Genomic DNA, 19,052 nt, shown 5'->3' with positions numbered 1-19,052 from the left:
ATTTTGGGGGAAGGGAAATAAGTAAAAATGTGGCACCATCAGCATTTTTTTTATTTTCTTTTATTTTTAAAATGTGTGTCATGTTTTAATGTTTATTCTGGTATATAAAGATAAAGTGCAGTCATTATCAACTCACTGCAGGATGGAAGCCTCCTCAACAATTCATGCTGAGAGAAATGGACCACATTCTGCCACGCTGGTCCAGTGCGGGTTGGCAGATCGACTGTATTCAGCAGTCAGGGGCTTGAACCCCGGTCTACTCAAAGAGCGTGTGCTACTGCACTCACGCTACTGACCACTCAGCTACGACACCATAATTTTTTGAGGAAATTTTTTTTAGATGAAAGGTTAGTGGTATGCTCTGGAAAATACGGTATTCAGTATTGTATATAAAACTAATACAATTTCCATTATAAAAATAACCTTTAAAAGAGATAAATAGCTTAAATATGGCAAAAATTTCAACTTCTGAAGTCTTGGAACGAATTACCAAAAAAACAGTGTGTTATTGGGTTCACATTATAATACTATCACAATACGATGGTGTTGTGTAAACTATCAGGGAGACGCGTAAGATATTGTGTGAAAAGGATAGATGGAATAGGACTAGGGTATGTCTGCCAGAGGCAAAAGTTGATGAAGCAGGTATCATCTTTTAAGGACACAAAGGGTGGAATTGTTGTTCACGTTGGCACCAATGACATTAAGAGTAGGAGATATGCAGATTTACTTAATAAGAACAGATCAATATTGAAAAAAAGTTGAGAGTTAGGGTTAAGTTTGTAAAAGTGTCTCCAATTCTGCCCAGACACGATAGGAAGGGGTACATGATGAGAGCCTTGTCAATCAATTTGACCCTGGAGGGATTGTGCAAGGTAATGGAATAGAATTTTTTTCAGCATTGTCTGTGCTTGTTAACAGGAGAGACTGTTTCTACAGGGATGGAATACACTTAAATAGAAAGGGTGCAAGAATATTTGCTGATACTATCGAGGCAGTGTTAGGAGGGGCAGAAAACTGCGAGCTTGGGAGGGTGATTCACAGACTAAAAGGTTAAAAGTGGCCACAGGCAGATGTGAAGATGATTCTTGCACTACTTCTATTAGATAAGGGTGCTTGGGGTTTCATGAACTGATTGTAGTCATCACGAAACAAATATATGGGATGTGTTAAGGTAACTAAGAATAAGAATAGGTGCATGTATACCAATGCCGAACACAAGCCGAGAATTAGGGTTGAATTTGAAAGTGTCTGCAATTCTGCCCAGACACGATAGGAGGGAGTATATGATGAGAGCCTTGTCGATCAATTCGGCCCTGGAAAGATTGTGCAAGGCTCAAGGGGTAGAATTTATTTCAGCCTGGACTGTACTTGTTAACAGGAGAGATTGCTTCTACAGGGATGGGATACACTTAAATAGAAAGGGTGCAAGAATATTTGCTGATGCTATCGAGGCAGTGTTAGGTGGGTCGGAAAACTGCTAGCTTGGGGGGAGACAAAGACCAATAGATTGACAGTAGCCACTGGCAGAGGTGAAAGAGATTCTTGCACTGCTTCTATTAGAATGAGCAGAAGCCTGAAAAACAAGATGCATGGTATTTCAGAGACTGCTGGGAGCCATTGCAGTACAAGTAAACACATGGGTTGTGTTAGGGTAGCTAAGAATAGAAACAGGTGCAGGTATACTTGCGTGTACACCAATGCTAGGAGTTTAGTAAATAAATTTGATGAATTTGAGGTATTGCTCAAAACATCGAAGGCAGATATTGTTGGGATATCAGAGACGTGGTGCCACACAGATATAAGGGATGCGGAACTGCAATTTGGGGAGTACAACGTCTACAGAAAGGACAGACAGGATAGGAAGGGGGGAGGGGTTATGCTATTAGTTAAGAAACACATAAAAACCAAGGAAGTGAAGCCAGTCGACATCGCTGGACAGTGCAGTGTGGAGTCAGTTTGGTGTGACATAAACATTGGGAGATCAAAATTGAGAGTAGGAGTGTGCTATAGGCCTAATGACTCTGATGAGTATAATAAGAAACTGTACAGGGAAATAGAATGGGCCAGTAAATCAGAGTGTCTTATAATGGGAGATTTTAATTTCCCAGATATTGACTGGATTTTGGGGGCTGGTTACTCACACACTAGCAGGGCTTTTGTGGATTTATTGGATGATTGTTTTCTACATCAGCATGTTCCGGAGGCAACTAGAGGAAGTAATACTCTTGATTTGATTATCAGCAGTGATTCTTCATGCATTAAGAATCTGCAGATAAATGAACCACTAGGTGGCAGTGATCACAGTGTGCTGAAGTGGGATTTACTCAAAGAGGTAACTACCATTAGGGGTAAAGGGAAGGGTTATTGCTTCCGTAAAGGCGACTACGATGGACTGAGACAGTATTTAAATTCTATACAGTGGGACCAACTGATGATGTTACCAACAGCAAATTCAAAATGGGAAGCATTCAAAGAACTTATCTTGGAAGCTACTAGGCTTTACATACCAACTAAGAAATATTGTTCAAGGTTTAGGCCAAAATGGATGTCAGATGAACTAATGAGGCATATGGCAGAGAATAAAAATGCATGGGATACTTACAAATTAACACATGACACAGAAGCCTATGATAGATACAAGTTGATATGCAACCAAGTTACAAAGGAGGTTAGGCAGGCGAAGGCAGATTACGAGAAATCCTTGGCAAGGGATGCAAAGAAAAACAGCAAAGAGTTCTTTACTTATGTAAACTCTAGAAGGAAGGGGATGAATCAGATTGGTCCACTTGATATTGATGGGTCAAGTGTTGATGATCCTGCTCAGGTAGCTAACAAACTAAATGAATATTTTGCATCGACATTCACACATGAGGAGTTATTCAGCGAGGGGAATGCCAGAGGTGTATTCAACTCTAGCAGAAAGCTACAGAATCTTGAAATAACTGGGAGTAAAGTGGAGGAGAAACTGTTGAAGATAAACACAAGAAAGGCACCCGGGGTGGATGGGATCTATCCAGTTATACTAAAGGAGGCAGCAAAGGAAGTAAGCAAACCCTTAGCCATAATTATGAGAGCTTCCTTGGACTCAGGGGAGGTACCCATAGACTGGAAATGTGCAAATGTGACCCCAATTCACAAAGGAGGATCAAAGGCTGACACAAGTAATTATAGACCTGTGAGCTTAACTTCTGTTCCAGGAAAATTAATGGAGGCACTGGTTAAAGAAGCACTGCAGGATCATTTAGACAAGACTTCAGTTATAGCTCAGACACAGCATGGTTTTGTTAAGGGGAAGTCTTGCCTGACCAACTTGATTGGATACTATGATGCAGTCACAAAAGAACTGGATGCAGGGAATAACTTTGATATTATATACTTGGATCTTAGAAAGGCTTTTGATACTGTTGCACATGGAAGACTGCTACACAAATTGGAGCAGTGTGACACTGGAGGCAAATTGCTGCTATGGATAAAGGGGTGGTTGAGGGGGAGAAGACAGAGAGTGGTAATCAATGGACACTGCTCATCGTGGACTGATGTTATTAGTGGAGTCCCTCAGGGCTCAGTGTTGGGTCCATTGTTGTTTTCTGTATTTATAAATGATATTGATGATGGTATATCGGGCTTAATGTCCAAGTTTGCAGACGATACAAAGGTTGGCAGGGTTGTCAAGGACACTACTGACACTATGCTGCTGCAACAGGATCTGGAAAGGTTGAGCAGATGGGCTGAGAGGTGGCAAATGAAGTTTAACATTGACAAATGTAAAGTACTACACATGGGAAAAAGCAACCCCAGAGCAACGTATCAACTCTGTGGTACAACACTGACAGTGGTAGAGAATGAAAGGGACTTGGGGGTGGTTGTGCAGGCAGATATGAAGTTCTCTGAGCAGTGCAGACGGGCTGCAAGAGTAGCTCAAGGAGTATTGTCAATGATATACAGGAATTTTTCCAGCAGGGATAAGGAAGTGATTATTCCATTGTATAAGGCGATGGTCAGGCCACACCTAGAGTACTGTATAGGTCTGGAGGCCTCATTTCAAGAAGGATGTAGAGCTGCTGGAACGAGTACAGAGAAGGGCAACAAGATTAGTGAATGGAACAAAGGGGTGCTCTTACGAAGAAAGGCTTAAGTTTTGCAAATTACAGTGTCTGGAGACTAGGCACCAGCGAGGTGATCTGATAGAGGTGTATAAAGCCTTGAATGGTTTAAGCATGCTCAATGCTGATGGGATTCTTCCTCTAGCTCAGAAAAATCACCTGAGAGGGCATAAATTCAAATTGAGGAAAGACAGATGTAGGATAGACGTGCGGAAATTTGCCTTTAGCCAGCGGGTGGTTGGTTGGTGGAACAGACTTCCATCCCTTGTGGTGGAGGTTGATAGCCTAAATAAGTTTAAGGCTCAGCTGGACAGGTATTTTGAACGAACAGAGGGGTGAAGTGGAAGTGGTTTATTTTATTTTATTTATTTATTTATTTTTTTTTTTTGGCTGATGCTGCATAAGCTTGCTTTCTTGCATCAAATGCCTCTACTAATGCTAATGCTAGAAGTATAGTAAATAAATTTGATGAATTTTAGGTGTTCGTCAAGACATCAAAGGTGGATATTATTGGGATATCAGAGACGTAGTGTCACACAGATATTAGGAATGCAGAATTGGAATTTGGGGAGTACAATGTGTACAGAAAGGATAGGAAGGGAGGAGGGGTTATGCAGTTAATTAAAAAAAAAACAAACAAAACAAAGGAAGTGCATCCAGTTGACAGATGGACAATGCAATGTTGAGTCAGTTTGGAGTGACATAAGCACTGGAAAAGCAAAAATAAGAGTAGGAGTGTTATAGGCCTAATGAGTGGGCTAGTAAATCAGAATGCCTTATAATTGGGGATTTTAACTTCCCAGATATTGACTGGCACACCAGCATGTTCGAGAGGCAACGAGAGAGGGTAATACTCATGATCTGGTTATCAGCAGTGATTATTCATGTATTAAGAATTTGCTGATAAAGGAACGTGAAGCTTTCTTAGTATCAAGTTTGTTCGGAATTCTTCCAACATCCTTTTATCAGAAGACCACATGAGGCAATTGAGTGGGGTGTAATGACAGGAGATGGATTACCAAGGTTGTCGATAAAAAAGAGTTAGAAGAAAAACAGGATGTTTGGTCTTTAGTTGAGGATGCAACAGAATCATCAAGTTCTGTTACATCCTGAGATAAATATCCTCAAATTTAATAATCAGCACACAGCTGATTATTAAAAAAGTTGCTATTTTATTAACAATCATTCCATTTTGTAAAATTTTCTGTTTTGGTCCTTGATCTTTAGGCTGTATTTCTGAAGAGTCATATGCAAAATAGCCTCCAATTTCACTGGCACTTAATAAAGGCAAATGAAACAAGTATTTAAGCCATTTGCCGATAACACTGTCATTTTTGTATTCTGAACATAACCCAAGTTTGCAGTTTTTTGAAAAAAAAAATATTTAAATGGATGGAAGTGGCACTCAAATTAACATTTAGCCAATCTTTTGATACAACTGTGTGAAGTGCTTTTTTTTTAAAATCAAACTATTGCTATTACTATCTATTATAAAATAAACAAAAAAAAAAAAAAAAACAAGGAATTTATAAAAATATACAGTATAAAAGAAATACGATACACTGAATAAAATAAAAATATACAATTAAAACTCAATAGATTAAAAGCATAAAAGTGATAAAATCAGTATACAATTGTAACTTTTGAAGTTATGCGTTCCTTTATCAACTATGGAAGAATATTACAGAAGATCAATCAGCACACAATAACAAAAGAAAACAAATCTTTAAAGAGCATGTAGCAGGTACAATCACTGACGAGTAATCACAAGCATGATTAAAATTATACACAAAAGAAGAGAGGTGATGAGAAGGAGAATACAATCAACAAAGAAAATAAAATGAAATAAAAACAAAATAAAAATAAATGAAAATAAGAAATAACTATCAGTAAGCCTCTGGGGAAAACCAGACAGCCCATACTGGATATATCATAAGATGTTTTCCGATGTTCACCTTGTTGCAGGGTGATGGCCCTCTACTGCAATTAACATTTGGATCTGCCACATACAAATGGAGTACTTTTAATCATAAATGAAGACAAGAGTCATGTGCATAGCCAAAAATCTAAACATTAAATGTGGATTAAGATTACCAAGCTGCTGCATCCTGTAATGCTCTGCAAAGCAGAATGTGCAAAATCATCTCAAATGATAGCTCCCCACATACTATGTGATCCAATCATATAGCCTTCAGGTGGTGTAATCGATATGACACTTTCTGCAACCCAGGCACATAATCCGAAAACAGATCCTCCACATTATAACATGGGAATAAGTGATTTCGTATGAGGAACTATTGAATGTTACTTCCTGATGGGGAACCATAACCAACCAATATGGTAGCATTACAACACAGTGGAAAAATGTTCATAGATGCCCAGATAGTGGGAATGTATTATGTGGTGGCAGCTATTTCACTGTTAAAATTTAAGTGGGAGGCTAAGATTTCAGGAAATCTAATTTGATCCTAAAAGTCTCATTATTTGTGTCAAACCTCGTACCATAGCATGATCACGTGTGATTAAATGATGCACAGGCAATGCTATGTAGATTCCCTAGGGTAGGGGTGATAAACCCATGACATGCATGCCCAAAGTAGCAAAAGTACAAATTTTCTGGGCATGCAAAATTCAGATGTAATGACAAAATTGTGTGATTAAATTTCTTGAATATTACCTTTACAAGAGCAACATTTCGTAGTTACATGGATACATATAATATGTATATTATGATATTGCTATCCAATTGTTCTTTCTCTTTAAGGTTTTTCCTCATAAGTACTATTTCATTCATAAGCAGAGGCATATGATGTAAGAAAGATCAGCCAAGAAAAAAACCCACTCCCATTTCACCCCTCAATTCATTCCAAATACCTGTCTAGCTCAGCCTTAAATTTATTTAGGCTATATCAACTTCCACAACAAAGGATGGAAGTCTGTTCCACCATCCAACTACCCACTGGCTAAAGGCAAACTTCCACACATCAATCCTACAACTGACTTTTCTCAATTTCAATTTATGCTCTGTCAGGTGAGGAAGAATCCCATCAGCATTGAGGAAGAGGAAGCAAGAAGACGAATCCCATCAGCATTGAGCATGCTCAAACCATTCAAGGCCTTATACACCTTAATCAGATCACCTCGTAGGTGCACAGTCTCCAGACACTGCAATCTGCAAAACTTAAGCCTTTCTTCGTAAGAGCAACCCTTTGTTCCATTCACTAATCTTGTTGCTCTTCTCTATACTCGTTCCAACAGCTCTACATCCTTCTTAAAATGATGCCTCCAGACCTGTATACAGTAATCAAGACTTATACAAGGGGATAGTCACCTCCTTATCCCTGCTAGAAAAATTCCTGTATATCATTGACAAGACACCATGAGCTACTCTTGCAGACTGTCTGCACTGCTCAGAAAACTTTATATCTGCCTGCACAATTATCCCCAGGTCCTTTTCTTTCTCTATCACTGTCTCTACCAATCTGATTCATCCCTCCTTCTAGAGTTTACATAAGTAAAGAACTCTTTGCTGTTTTTATTTGCATCCTTTATCAAAGTTTTCTCATAATCTGCCTTTGCCTGCCTAATCTCCTTTGTGACCTGGTTACAGACCAGCTTATATCTATCATAGGCTTCCATGTCGGGATATTTATTTATATGTATCCCATGCATTTTTCTTCTCTGCCATATGTCTCATTAGTTCATCTGACATCCATTTAGGCCTAAAGCTCGAACAATATTTTTTAGTTGGTATGTAAAGCCTAGTAGCTTCCAAGATAAATTCTTTGAATGCCTCCCACTTTGAATTTGCTGTTGGTAACTTCATCAGTTGGTCCCACCATATAGAATTTAAATACTGTCTCAGACCACCGTAGTCACCTTTATGAAAGCAAAAAGCCCTCCCTTTACCCCTGATCATAGTTGCCTCTTTGAGTAAATCCTATTTCAGCACACTGCGATCACTGCCACCTAGTGGTTCCTTTATCTGTAGATTCTTAATGAATGAAGAATCACTACTGATAATCAGATCAAGAGTATTACTTCCTCTAGTTGCCTCCAGAACATGCTGATGTAGAAAACAATCATCCAATAAATCCACAAAAGCCTTGCTAGTGTGCGAGTGACCAATCCACAAATTGCAGTCAATATCTGGGAAATTAAAATCCCCCATTATAAGACTCTCTGATTTACTGGCCCACTCTTTCCCTGCATAGTTTCTTATTATACTCATCAGAGTCATTACGCCTATAACACACTTCTACTCTCAATTTTAATCTCCCAATGCTTTATAACACCAAACGGATTCGACACTGCACTGTCTAGCGATGTCGACTGGCATCACTTCCTTCGATTTTGTGCGTTTCTTAACTAGTAGCATAACCCCTCCTCCCTTCCTATCCTGTCTATCCTTCCTGTACACAGTGTATGCCCCAAATTCCAGTTCTGCATTCCTTATAACTGTCTGACACCTTGTCTCTGATATTCCAACAATATCTGCCTTTGTCTTTTTTGAGGCATACCTCAAATTCATCAAATTTATTTATCAAATTCCTAGCATTGGTGTATACGCAAGTATACATGCACCTGTTCCTATTCTTAGCAATCTTAACACAACCCATGTGTTTACTTGTATCAAAATGACTCCCAGCAGTCTCTGAAATATCCTGCATCGTGTTTTTCAGGCTGCTGCTCATTCCAATAGAAGCACAGTGCAAGAATCACTTTCACCTCTGCCAGTGTCTACTGTTAATCTATTAGATTCTTGTATCCCCCCCCCAAGCTAGCAGTTTTCCGACCCACCTAACACTGCCTCGATAGCATCAGCAAATATTCTTGCACCCTTTCTATTTAAGTGTAAGTGTATCATTGTGTTGAATATTGAAAATAAAATATTCAGACCAATTTCTCTCTCTCTCTCTCTCTCTCTTGTCTCGCACATTACCCTGACTCACTAACCTTCTAAAGGCATAAAATTGAGAAATGTTCATTGCTACGACTAATTTATTCAATTTTAATATTTGAGTAATGACATACGTCAATGGAATTGCATGTTTTTCATTCTGCTCATATATTTTTTTTTCTAATCTTGTTTTTAAATAAATGCTGTATATTATTGATAATAAAATTTACCCTTTATGTGAATGTCATGAACATATTTATAGTCATTTGCAAAAATTTAAGACTACCATTAGCTTTCAGTACAAATTGGAAGAAAATACAATTTCAGAGACTGTTTAAGAAAAAAATTTATTTGTATATTTCAAACATTTGTTCAGAACATAAGTTACTGGTAAAGTTATGTGAGATATCATCATCACCATCATCATGAACTTGGTCCGGCTTAGGTATTTTAAGACCTGTTCCGTTGTAGCTCTTGGAGGTAGTCTTGATCTTGCCATCGTTGTCTTGGTCGACCCACGTCTCTCCTGCCTGTAGGTTTGTAGTTAAAGGCTAATTTTGGGATCCAGTCTGGGTTCATTCTTTCTAGGTGGCTGATCCATTTTTTTCTGATACCGTTTTATGTCATTTACTATGCTATCTACTTTTAATTTCTTGCAGATATCTAAATTTCTTTGATGGTCTAGTCTTGTAAAGCCTAATAATGGTCTTAAAAATCTCATTTGTGCTCCTTCTAGGTTTGTGTGTATCTTTCTTATTTATGAGCCAAGTTTCACAGCTGTAGAAGAGGGCTGATTTTGAAGTGATGTTGTGCAGTTGCAATTTTGTTTCAGTTGTAATTTATTTTCCAAAGGGGTGCTTAATCATTCTATTCTTTTTATTATATTTTTATAGTTTAGTATAGATGTCTTTCCCTTCATTTGATATTAAATTTCCCAAATGTTGTGAAGTCAGATATTTGTTCTATTATTTTGTCATCAATAACAATTTTGATTCTTTGTATGTTTTTTTATGAAATGTGAGATATATTATCCATATATGTGTAGATATATATTATCCATTTATATGTGTATATTATATATGATATATATTATCCACATTCAGTATTTAGTGTGGCTTCCTTCACTGTAAATTATGATTTGTATGTGGTATGGAGATTGGAGATTATTCTGCATTAATTCCCATACATATTTTAGCATTAGCATTAGTAGAGGAATATGATGCAAGAAAGCAAGTTATATAGGCATCAGCCAAAAAAAAATAAAAAAATAAAAATAAAATCAACACCCTTCCCATTTCACCCATCCATTCACTCCAAATTTTTCTCAAGTTCTGCCTTGAACTCATTTAAGTTGTTGATTGTCACTACAAAGGTTGGAAATTTGTTCCAACTTTCAACCACCCATTCCTCAATTTGAATTTATGTCGCCTCAGGTGAGTAATCTGAGCAAGAAGAAGGTTCCCATCAGCAGTGAACTTGCTCAAATCATTCAAGGCCTTATACATCTCAATTAGATCACCTTGCAAGTGCCTAGAGTCCAGATGTTGCAATTCATAGAACTTAAGCCATTCTTGGTAACAGCAACCCTTTGTTCCACTCATCAATCTTACTGCCCTTCTCTGTAGTTATTCCAGCAGCTTTACAACCCTCCTAAAATGGGGCCTCCAGACTTGAATGCAGTACTCAAGGTGTAACCTGACCATCGCCCTATACAAAGGGATCATCACCTCCTTATTCTTGCTAGCAAAATTCCTGTATATCATTGACAAGACACCATAAGCTACCCTTGCAGCCTTTTGCACTGCTCAGAAAACTTGATATCTCACTGCACAATTATCCCCAGGTAATTTTCATTCTCCACTACACTGAGAGTGTAGTACCACCCAGTTGGTACATCACTCTGGGGTTACTGCTACCAATAGGAAAGTATTTTACATTTGTCTATGCTAAATTGCCATCAGTTGCTATCTCTCAGCCTTTTCCAGATCCTGTTGCAGTAGTGTACTATCAATACTGTCATTAACAACCCTGCCAACCTTCATGTCATCGCCAAACTTAGACATTAACCATGATATACCTTCATCAATATCATTGATAAATATAGAAGGCAACAATGGGCCCAACACCGAACCCTGAGGGACTCCACTAATAATATTAATCCACAAAGACCAGTGTCCACTTATTACCACTCTGTTTTCTCCCACTCAACCATCCTTTTATCCATTGTAGCAACTTTGCCCTTAATGTCATACTGTTCCAATTTGTACAGTGGTCTTCCATGTGCAACATCAAAAGATTTCCTAAAATACAAATATATATCAAAATTATTTTTTGCATCCAGTTCCATTGTGACCACAGCATAGTATCCAATCAAATTTCTCAGACAAGAATTCCATTTAAGAAACCTATGCTGTGTCTGAACTATAATTGCAGTCTTCTCTAGATGATCCTGCATTGCTTCTTTAAACAGTGACTCCATTATTTTCTCTATGGCACAGAAGTTAAAATAACAGGTCTGTAATTATTCATGTCAGCTTTTAATCCCCCTTTGTGACTTGATCACACACACTATCTTATATCTACCATAGGCATGTGTGTATCCTGGATAATTTAAAAGTGCTTCATGCATTTTACTTCTATGCCACGAGTCTCATCTGTTCATCTGACATCCATTTAGGCCTAAACTGTGAACAGTATTTCTTAGTTGGTATGAAAAGCCTAGTAGCTTCCAAGGATAATTCCCTGAATGCTTCCCATTTAGAATTTGCTGTTGGTAATATTATCAGTTGGTCCCACTGTATAGAATTTAAGAAATCTCTGAGACCACTGCAGTCACCATTACAAAAGCAAAAACACTTCCCTTTACCCCTGAGGTAGTTACCTCTTTGACTAAATTCCACTTCAGCACACTGTGCTCACTGCCATCTAGTGGTTCCTTTATCTGTAGATTCTTAATGATTGAAGTATCACTACTGATAATCAAATCAAGAGTATTACTCCCTCTGGTTGCCCCTCGAACATGCTCTGGAGAAAACAATCATCCAATAAATCCACAAAAGTCTTGCTACTGTGTGAGTGACCAACCCACCAGCCCATATATGGGAAGTTAAAATCCCCTATTATAAGACAATCTCAATGTACTCATTAGAGTCATTAGGCAACAACACACTTTTACTCTCAACTTGATTTTCCCAGTGCTTATGTCATACCAAACTGACTCAACACTGCACTGTCCACCCATATCTATTGGATGTACTTAATTAGATTTTGTTTCTTAACTAACAGCATTACCCCCCCCCTCCCTCCCCTTCTATCCTTTCTGTATTGTGTAAGTGACCAACCCACAAGTTCTAGTCAATATCTGGGAAGTTAAAACCCTCCATTATAAGACACACTGATTTACTGGCCCACTCTATTTCTCTGTATAATTCTTTGTTGTACTTATCAGAGTCATTAGGCCTATAACAAACTCCTAACCTCATTTTTGCTTTCCCAGTGCTTAAGTCACACCAAACTGACCCAATATTGCACTATCCATCTATGTTAACTGGATGCACTTCCTTAGATTTTATGTGTTTCTTAACTAATACAGCATAACCCTTCCTATCCTGTCTATCCTTTCTGTACCCAATGTACTCCGCAAATTCCAATTCAGCATTCCTTATATCTGTGTGACACCATGTCTCTGATATCCCAACGATATCAGCCTGTGATGTCTTGACCAGCACTTCAAATTCATCAAATTTATTTACTGTGCTCCTAGCACTGGTATAAATGCTAGTATACATGCACCTGCTCTTACTCTTAGTTACTCTAACATAGCCCATGTATTTACTTGTTTCATGACCCACAGCAGTTCCTAAAATCCCCAGCAACTTGCTTTCTCGGCTGTTGCTCATTCCAATAGAAGCAGTGCAAAAATCATTTCCACCTCTGCCTGCGGCTACTGTTAATCTATTAGTTTGTGAATCCCCCCTGAAGCTAGTAGTTTTCTGACCCACCTAACATTGCTTTGATAGCATCAGCAAATATTCTTGCACCTTTTCTATTTAAGCGTATCCCATCCCTGCAGAAGCAATCTCTCCTGTTAACAAGCACAGACCACATTAAAAAAAAAATTCCACTCCATGAACTTTGCAGACACTTTCAAATTTAACCCTAATGTGCAACTTTTTTTCCAACAATTGACCTGTACTTGTTAAGTTAACCCACAGATCTCCTACATTTAATGTCATTAGTGTTACTTGTTACTACGTGTACAACAATATCACCCTTTGTGCTCTTAAAAGATGGTATCTGCTCTACAATGTCATCAACCTTTGCTCTAGGGAGACATACCCTGGTTCTATTCCACTTATCATTTTTGCACAATATATTTCCCTGACAATTGAGTCACCAATGATAACTAGCTTATGCAGGACTAGCACATTCTATCCTGAAGATTGCCACTATGTGGCCTGGTGCACAAGAGTGAGCTCTGGCATTGAGCTGGGCTGTTGAGAGCTTAATGGGCCTACCATTTTAATTCTTTCGAGGGCATCTACCTGACTCTTGAAACACTCATAGACACCCATCAGAATGCTTAGTTGGGGCCTAATTTCTTCACATTCTCTGCACCTAGCACACAAAGACATCTTCCATGGTTAGATCACGTCTTGTTCTAGAAAGGTCCATGAACATATCACATTTTGCACATTTTTTTTTTTTTTTACTGGGGAATGAGAGAGTAGCTTTTTTATTTAACAAGTTTAAAACATATTTAACAAGTAATTATAAATATCCTTTAATGAGAGCCAAGTCCTGCTCTCAACACAAATTTAGTAAAAGAAATCACTGGATATATTGGTTTAGATGTAGAACAGGGAGAAGTAGAACAAGGAAAAAATGACCTCTCTCTCTCTCTCTCTCAAGAATGTTAAAATCCTTAATAATACAAAGGAAATGCTCATTATCATTTACCTTTTATTTTGTTTTTCCAATAGGTTTCGACAATAATCTAGCAACATGCTCAGAAAACTCATATTGGGGAATCACAATAAGCCACTATAAGCTAATATGTAGGTTAGTGCAAATGCATCACTATAAGCTGTAAAGGAAAGCTTGGCTTATGTCTCTTTGGTAGACCATAAAACTGGGGAATAGTGATACCCCACTTCACAAAGTCTAATATGCAGATTTATTAATCTTCTCTTCCAGAAACAACAAATCAACTAGTTCATTTACCTGCATTCCAACTTTTTCAAGAAATCTTAACAGAGGAATCTTGAATGCATTTACAAACCTGCTGGTCCTGCAATAAAAGTAAAGCCTTTTGAACATAATGCAATCTATTCAACACTATAATGTATCTATCACTTTGCAGGTAAGGTAAGACAGACAGTGGTAGATACATTTTCTGAAGGTAAGGCAATAATATCCCTTTTCTATGCAGAGAATAAAGGAGTTCTTGATAAATACAATCTGAAGTAGGGGCAACTGCTCAAACGTGTTGCAATTTAGTAGCCATTCTACAACCTTATCTTTGTTTCTACATCTCCCAGAATCTGTGAAATTCCAGAATTCCATCTCCCATGGCAAATTGTGTAATGGGAGATCTATGAGCAAACAACAAAACCAAGACTTAAGGACAAAAGTTCCCTCTCCTGTACAGTTAACTTTTTATTGCATAGATTTGAACAAATGATAACGTATCATAATTTCTCAGTCTTCAGGCACTTCTGTTGTTGAGTCTCATGCCCAAAGTGTTAAACTCATCTTGATGATCAGATCATAAAACTTCAGATTCTCATGGTGAATACAAGTTTTGTATTCAGCATGGGAATCTGAACTTTAATGGTCCACAGAATCCAGCATTCCTCTAAGAACCAGCGTGTTCCTAATCTTATTACAAGAAACATTCAGCAGCCTACAATGTAACACACAGATCAACATATTCCCATGCTGCCTGGCAACTCACTGCATATGGAAATTAGAAAATGTTCCATTTTCCAATTTCTGCTTATATTAAAATGTTTACAATGAAAACCCTAAGGAATCATGTGTTGCCTTACAGTGATGCACAAATTTCAAATGCTATCTGTTGAGAGCCATAAAATCTGTGAATATTGGAAAAAAAAAAGGCATTGCACAGAAATAAGCATATAAAATAATATCTTGATACAACCAATGAACTAAAGAAATAATGGTCTTATTAAAATATAGAGAGATAAAAACAATATATATTAAAACTAACTTAAAAGTGATAAAAACAAATTTAGAGAACAAATTAAAAGACAATAAATACAGTACAGCATATCATCACCACAAAACAACAAAAGAAAAGAAAGCACATGTTTAGAAGCACGGGGTACATTACCGAAAACTGGGGTGCCATCCTGAATGGGATAAAAATTATACAAAAAAGAGAGGAGAGAAGGGGGAACAGAACTGAAAATTAAATAAAATAAAATATTAAACAAAAACAAAATAATAACAATAATAATAATAATAATAAAATGAAAATAAAAAATACCTATAGTCAGGCTCTGGGGGAAACAGGACCCATACTGGCCACATTATAAGATGTTCGTCAACACTCATTATGCAGTAGGATGACAGCCTCAGTTATATGTGGGTTTCCTCTGTTGTGATTAACATGTTGGTTGCCAGTGATGTGTATTGTGTCAAATGGCACCCAAGTGATGTGGCATGACGTATATCAGCAGTCATTCTTAAGCAGTCAATAAACGAGTGCTGTAAAAGTAAAGGCACATGAAATTAAAACCTCTTGATATCAGCACACTGATTGAACTCTGCACTATTTGCAGAAGCGTTTGCTTTTTTTTTTTGTTTATCATCAATCATGTGCTTGGGATACAGTTTTATTTGTTCTTTGCATGTGTTGATTAGCATTAGCATTAGTAGAGGCATACAATGCAAGAAAACAAGCTTATGCGGCTTCAACAAAAAAAAAAAAAAAAACCCTCCCATTTCATCCCTCCATTCGTTCCAAATGCCTCTCCAGCTCAGCCTTAAATTTATTTAGGCTACCAACTTCCACAACAAAAGATGGAAGCCTGTTCCACCAATCAACTATCTGCCGGCTAAAGGCAAATTTCAGCACATCTATTCTATAATTATCTTTCCTCAATTTGAAACTGTGCCCCCTCAGGTTCTTAGTCTGAGCAAGATGAAGAATCACATCAGCATTCAGCTTGCTCAACCCATTCAAGGCTTTATACACCTCAATCAGATCACCTCGCAGTGCCTACTCTCCAGGTGTTGCAATTTGCAGAACTTAAGCCTTTCTTGGTAAGAGCACCCCTTTGTTCCCCTCACCAATCTTGTTGCCCTTCTTTGTACTCGTTCTAGAAACTCTACATCCTTCCTAAAATGAGGCCTTCAGACCTGTACATAGTACTCTAGGTGTGGCCTGACCATTGCCTTTTATAACAGGATTATCACTTACCTGTCCCTGCTAGCAAAATTCCTATATATTCCTATTGACAAGACTCCATGACCTGCCCTGGCAGCCTGTTTGCACTACTCAGCAAACTTCATATTTTGCTGCACAATTACCCCCCAAGGTCTTTTTCACTTTCCACTTCCCTGAGTGTAGTACCACCCAGTTGGTAAGTTTCTCTTCGGTTATTGCTACCCATATGCAGTACTTTGCATTTGTCAACATTAAACTCCAGTTGCCACTTCGCAGCCCAGTTATTAAAAAAGTAGCTCTCAGTTATTACAAAATCACTTAGCGTTTGATAAACTTCTGGCACTGCTCTCATTGAATACTTCCTCATGTGTGAATGTAGATGCAAAATACTCATTCAGTTTATCAGCTACCTGAGCATGATCATCAACAGTCAACTCATCTATGTTAAGTGAATCTATGTTAATCTGATTCATCCCTTTCCTTCTAGAGTTTACATAAGTAAAGAACTCTTTGCTATTTTTCTTTGCATCCTTGGCCAAAGATTTATTGTAATCTGCCTTCGCCTGCCTAACCTCCTTTGTGACTTGATTACAGACTAGTTTATACCAGCCACAGGCTTCTGTATCATCTGATACTTTATATGCATCCCATACATTCTTCTTCTCTGCCACTAGCCTCATTAATTCATCTGACATCCATTTAGGCCTAAACCTTGAACAGTATTTCTTAGTTGGAATTAAAAGCCTAGTAGCCTTCAAAATTAAGTCCCCAAAGACTTCCCATTTAGAATTTACTGTTGGTAACATCATCACTGTACAGAATTTAAAAACTGTCTGTGACCTCTGTAGTCACCTTTACGAAAGCAAAAGCCCTTCCCTTTAGCCTTGATGGTAGTTACATCTTTAAGTAAATCCCACATCAGTACATTGTGATCACTGTCACCAGTGGTTCCTTTATCTGAAATTCTTAATTCATGAATAATCACTGTTGATAATCAGATCAAGAGTATTACTCCCTCTGGTTAGGCTATGTACATCGAATAAACTTTTGATAAAATTTTGAAGTGGGTTGATTTACAGCTCAGCTCAAAGTGTTTGGTTTTAGCTAGAACTGCAGATTTTATTTTTTAACCATTATTTATTTTTAGGTAGGAATTACTCCTCGACATGCACAAAATTATGGCAAATGGAATACACTGTCTCAATTATAGGTGGCAGTGAACGTGCTAACATTTGAACATGTTACACAAAAGGAGCAGTTCCAACCATGAATGAAGGCGATAATCATGAGTTTAACATCCCAATATAAGAATGTGGTCCCACCTAATAATGTCCCACAACATCACGATGTGTAAAATAAGCTCAATTGATAGCTCTCATGCTCTAAGATCCAATTATACAGTTCCACCAATATAACGATTCTTACTAGGAATGGAATCCGATAAACATATCCTTCCCATGTAAAGCAGGAATAACTGATTTCACTATAGAAATTTCCTGCCAGGATACACAACTAATATGGGATCACAACACCCTAGCAAGACATTCAGAGATAACTGGGTAGTGAGGAATGTATGCAGTGGCAATTAGTTCACTGTAGAATCCAAATGGACGGTTAAACCCATAACTGAAATCTATCAAGAACACGAGGGCAATATCTGTATTTCAGGAAATCCATTCCAATCCTGGAAATCTCATTACTCCTGTCAACCATGGAACTGCAGTGCTAGTTTTTGGACTGAAATACAAACCTCAGTTTTTACACTATTCTTCAAAAGGCACCAATAAGTTCTTATATGTTTCTTGGAAATAAACAAAAGGTCAAAGGAAATGTAATGTCTGTTATTCAAAATATGTAGAGTAAATAGTTGTAAAAAATACAAGTACGTGCCAAATGCAAGGTCTTCCTTGAATTTATTTTGTCCACTTCTTAGTGGAAAAACTTTTGGAGTGAATGGATGGTTGAAATAGGAAGGTTTTTTTTTGGCTGATGCAGTATAAAGCTTGCTTTCTTGCATCCTATGCCTCTTCTAATGCTAATACCCGGAAAACCCAGCAGTATATTTTTCCAGATCAGTGGGTAATACAAAATACTTTGATTAACAATTGCTTGATTAATATGAAACTTTAACAGTATGAATGTCTATTTAGGAGCACAGGGATAATTTTATCAGTAATTTCTAGAAGTGGAGGATGAGTCTGGTCTGCTTTAATGGCATTGCATCAAATGAAAGTGATGCCTCTAATGGATAGGCTATGTAACTTATCAAGATATTGTTTAACTGCAGTATCTCACAGTATTCATCCACAGCTATCCTTTGGGTGGAACTACTTATTATTAGAAGACTATCTTTTTTATGATTATGTTTCAGATCATTGTGTGTAATAATAATTTCAGTACCGATGCTTTGAACTTAAATTTGGCTTTATGTAACTGTTCTTCATCATGTCAAAAAGTTTTCCACATCCGACTAGCAGCTTTCCTTTTAATGCAAAAGATACCACAACACAAGAAGTTCTTTATTCATTTGCTAACAGTTAAAAACGAAAAATACTACCTTCCCCATTTGTCTATTCCCTCTAATAATATCACCAATTCTTTTTTAAATTTATTCAAGCTACCCACTTCCAAA

The 19,052-nt window shown here is 37.6% G+C and overlaps 1 protein-coding gene across 1 annotated transcript in view; it reads right to left on the bottom strand.

Annotated features, from left to right (window-relative positions):
• The window catches only part of Smyd5 (SET and MYND domain containing, class 5), a 331,312-nt gene that overhangs the window by 17,990 nt on the left and 294,270 nt on the right, over positions 1-19,052 (bottom strand). Inside the window, exon 13 of the mRNA XM_090387391.1 lies at positions 15,518-15,738. Within this exon, the coding sequence (XP_090243517.1) occupies positions 15,717-15,738 (22 nt within the window). The 3' untranslated portion in view covers positions 15,518-15,716. The remainder of the gene's footprint in view (positions 1-15,517; positions 15,739-19,052) is intronic.

Source organism: Mastigoproctus giganteus, chromosome 13, assembly GCF_048544385.1.
Source record: "Mastigoproctus giganteus isolate SK-2022 chromosome 13, ASM4854438v1, whole genome shotgun sequence".
Taxonomy (NCBI): domain Eukaryota; kingdom Metazoa; phylum Arthropoda; class Arachnida; order Uropygi; family Thelyphonidae; genus Mastigoproctus; species Mastigoproctus giganteus.
Note: the sequence above shows the minus strand (reverse complement) of the source record. Positions and strands in the feature narration are given on the sequence as shown.